This window comes from Poecilia reticulata, linkage group LG10 (genome assembly GCF_000633615.1).
Source record: "Poecilia reticulata strain Guanapo linkage group LG10, Guppy_female_1.0+MT, whole genome shotgun sequence".
NCBI classification, from domain to species: domain Eukaryota; kingdom Metazoa; phylum Chordata; class Actinopteri; order Cyprinodontiformes; family Poeciliidae; genus Poecilia; species Poecilia reticulata.
The window spans coordinates 25,542,614-25,546,252 of NC_024340.1; the positions used below are offsets into that span (position 1 = coordinate 25,542,614).

The following is a 3,639-nucleotide window of genomic DNA, read 5'->3' on the forward strand; positions in this document are numbered from 1 at the left end:
CCCTCAGAATGAGGAAGGAGGACTAAATGGGTTCCAGTGAAGGTAAGAAAGTGCCACTGTTGAAAAAAATAAAAAAAAATAAAAAATAAAAACTTGTGGGATGGATCAGCGGGGTGAGCTCTGATTGGTCGTTCATCACATCATCACCAGTTGATAGAGGCAGACAACAGCGAGAAGACGGTGGTTTTGTCTTCAGATCTGGAGCTTTCTATTACTTCTCATTACATGTAGTGGTTTTAGAGTTTTTAGCTTTATAGAATAACTTAGTATTGTGAATGTCACTTGAATGGTGGAGAAATTATGAAATGTGTGACGTTTGTATGATGTACTTTTTGTTTATTCATAAATTTATGAATGGTCAAAAGAAAGGGAAGCAAAGAGCCAATAAAAATGACACCATGCCTGCAATATGACAATATCAGAACAACTATGGCACTTTGCTATCAAAACTAGCRCTCTATATTAGAAATGAAGGTATAGTGCAATTTTTCTAAACCAACRTTATGTGTACAAGTCCACATTCATGCTTGATGCCTTTATACTTTTCTACCATGCAGCCAGACTTCCTATTAATCCTTTGAAGTGGTTTTCATACAGTTTCTTAGACTATCGGAAGCTGTTTTAAAGTTTTTCTTACAAACTTGGAAACTTTTTCCAACAGTTTCTGACATAAACAATTTTTTTTTTTAACTTCCGCTTTCTATTAGAATTGTGCAAGGTCGTCAGGGTCCAGTAAACATGAATKATTTCTATGTAGGAAAGTTGGATGGTTCTCACCAATCCCAACCTGAAAATTCAATTCAACATGAATGCCCCTAAAACTTAGTCAAAGGTGCAGAAACAAACTGCTTAGTGCACCTCTGATTGTTTGTGTCTCACTAAATTGCTCATATGCAATAGAATACATTGCTCATATGCAATGTATTCTAAGTGTTTAAATGCATAAAATGTGAAACTGTAGGCTGTGTTTTAACTTAGATTGCCAGCATTAGTTACTTTGTTACTGAAATACTAGAACAATTAGCACTGGTTTGTCAGCATGCAGCTGGAAGGTGGTTAAGTTGGGTCATTACCAGATCCATGTTGTGGCTTCAGACAACATGGCTTCAAGTCGAGACTCAGTTGGTCTCTCCAAAACTCTGATATTCTTTCAGTCAGAAGAARCATTTCGGGRAAATTAATAAATTACTTCAGCCTAATTCTTCCATTGAAATGAATAATTTTGAGATTATTTATAAAAAAGTTCCAACAAACCCTCTACTTTAGTTTAAAATAGTAATTCGACAACTACTACATATGAATATCAGGGTTCATATCCTTTTGATACGAATATTGTTAGTAAATTCTCTGGTTACCACAAAATGGAATCCAAAAAACCAACAGAGGAAGTTGTTTCACTTTTTGAGAATCCCAGTGCRTGGATGAGGTTTCTTTCAGGTCCTGTGTCACGTCTTGGCCTCATTTTTATATTCTAACTTCATAAAGCTGTGACTTACAGGAACTACTTGTAAATTTATTTTTATTTATGTGTTTTGTTTTTTTGTTCTTCACTTTTTTTTGTTCTTCACKTCTTCTTTTGTACTTTCAAGGAAAACGATCTGCATAATATAAATGCATCATTGGGGACTGTATAGAAAAAAAAGGGTGAAAAAGCAGGACAAATCTACTGAAAATTATGGGAGGCTTTCAGAAAATCAGAACCAGTGATGCAGACCTTTCTAAAAGATTACATAAAAGCCTTACTCGTAGGAAGCAAAGAAAAACAGAAATCAGCGGTGGTTTAAACGTTTTGCGCAGTATTGCAGTTTTATTGGTTTTGCGTGAAGCCATTTGTGACGGCTCTCTTTCAAAAAGTGATCGTATGTACATTGACTTCCTGGCTGACTAAATGTTTTCCAGTGATTCTTGAGAATACGGACAAAATGGGTTTTAATTTTCCCATAATTTTTTNCGTCTAAAACAGTCAGAGGAACCACAAGTTTCTGAGTGCAACGTACCTTCATCATATCCATGACTTGTTTCTCCACACTGACGATGGCAGTGTCCTCCACTTTCTGTTGGGAATAAGAGTCCGTGTTTAAAATCCAAGTATCTAATAGCTGTATTTTTTGTCACATTTAATATGTTTTTTTTTGTTTTTCTTTTTTTGTTTTTTTTTGTGAAATGTTGGCGTGAACTCACAGTCAAGGGTGTCTTGGAAGATGTGTCGTCTTCGGTGAAATCCGCCAGCAGAGGCAGGCTGTTCATGGGCATGGCCATCCTGGCGGGGGCAACACCTGAGGAACAGCCAAGACAAAACCAGTCCAGTTAGAGCAAAGATCACTAAATACTTTTTTAGATAAAATCAGTTTAATGGAACCGATTTGACCACATGAAGTAAGCTAAAAGGGCTCAAATTGCAAAAACTTGCGATCTGTTCTGAAAAAATTTAAGTATAGATAAGAAACGAGGTTGTTCTCGTCTGTGTCTGTCTGTCAGGAGAGTTACAAAGACATTTTAAGGATTTGGGGCTACAGTGAACCACATTGAGAGTCATTATACATAAATAAGGGAAACATAGAACAGTGGAGTGGTCAGCCTATTAAACCTTTTAAAACATTTAAAACTCCAGAGGATCACAAAAAAACAAACAAACCCAGAACACAATCTTAAGTACTGCAGASCTCACATGAAAATCAGAAGATTAATATGAATAAAACGATAATTATCCAGGAAGCGAATGGCTTCGCAGCCTTCCTGTATGAGTCTTCCTATTAACTACAAACAAACGACTTTTACCTAGAACGGCTGAAAACAGTGTCAGTATAACGTCAAATCTGAAATGACTCGGTTTTTCCCCTTCACGAATCATCACACCAATTTTATTTGTGACACAGTCAAAAAAAAAAAAAAAAACAAATCGCCTTTCCAGATAAAGTTCTCACTTCCCTTTTCAGCTGTTGACTCCTAACTCTGTCTGATTATAAGAAAATCCACAGTCATTTCCTACCTCCTTGAGATACTCGARTCATCTGTTTGCTCATCCTCTCGGAGCTCTTCGTCAGGGTGTGGATCTGCTGCTTGTGGTCAAAGAGCATGTAAGCGGTGAAGACCTGGCTGGCCAGCAGCAGGCATGCCAGCGTGGTCAGGCCAGCGATCTTCAGGGCACGGCTGTTGGAGCCACTGCAAAAAAAACAAAGGTAAAATATTGATAATTTAAAAAGAATCACACCATGACAGGAGGATAAACAGAAAAAAAATAAAGAAATAAAAAACAAAACACGGTGTATTTTAACCACCCACATATTAACAAAGTGACTCAAAGGGATTTCCGAAAGAGTGGTCTGAGCTTTGGGGAGACGAGAAGACACTTTCACAAGAGATATATTAGAACTTTGGACCGTCCAGAATACATAGAAAAAAACCCATTGCATGAGTCAGCCAAACTTTTTTTCTTTCTTTTTTTTTTAATGTGACTGTAGCTTTTTCTTTGTTAACTTTAGGAGAGAAATGCATATCAAATGTAAGTAAATAAATAAAATACAAGCAAAGCAACTTTAAGTAAAGCTAGGAAATTTWAAAAACTGTTTAAAAATGAAATAAACAAATAACCCAAGAAGACACTTTTAATTAGTTCTGTGATGTGYCTCTGTTATTCTC

The 3,639-nt window shown here is 36.4% G+C and overlaps 1 protein-coding gene across 1 annotated transcript in view; it reads right to left on the bottom strand.

The window, feature by feature from the left end:
- The window catches only part of cd74a (CD74 molecule, major histocompatibility complex, class II invariant chain a), a 7,695-nt gene extending 4,275 nt beyond the window's left edge, over positions 1-3,420 (bottom strand). The window contains exons 1-4 of the mRNA XM_008420158.1: positions 3,283-3,420; positions 2,990-3,162; positions 2,182-2,276; positions 1,998-2,054 (exon numbers count right to left, since the gene is read on the bottom strand). Of these exons, the coding sequence (XP_008418380.1) occupies positions 1,998-2,054; positions 2,182-2,276; positions 2,990-3,162; positions 3,283-3,413 (456 nt within the window). The 5' untranslated portion in view covers positions 3,414-3,420. The remainder of the gene's footprint in view (positions 1-1,997; positions 2,055-2,181; positions 2,277-2,989; positions 3,163-3,282) is intronic.
- Between the last annotated feature and the right edge of the window lie 219 nt (positions 3,421-3,639).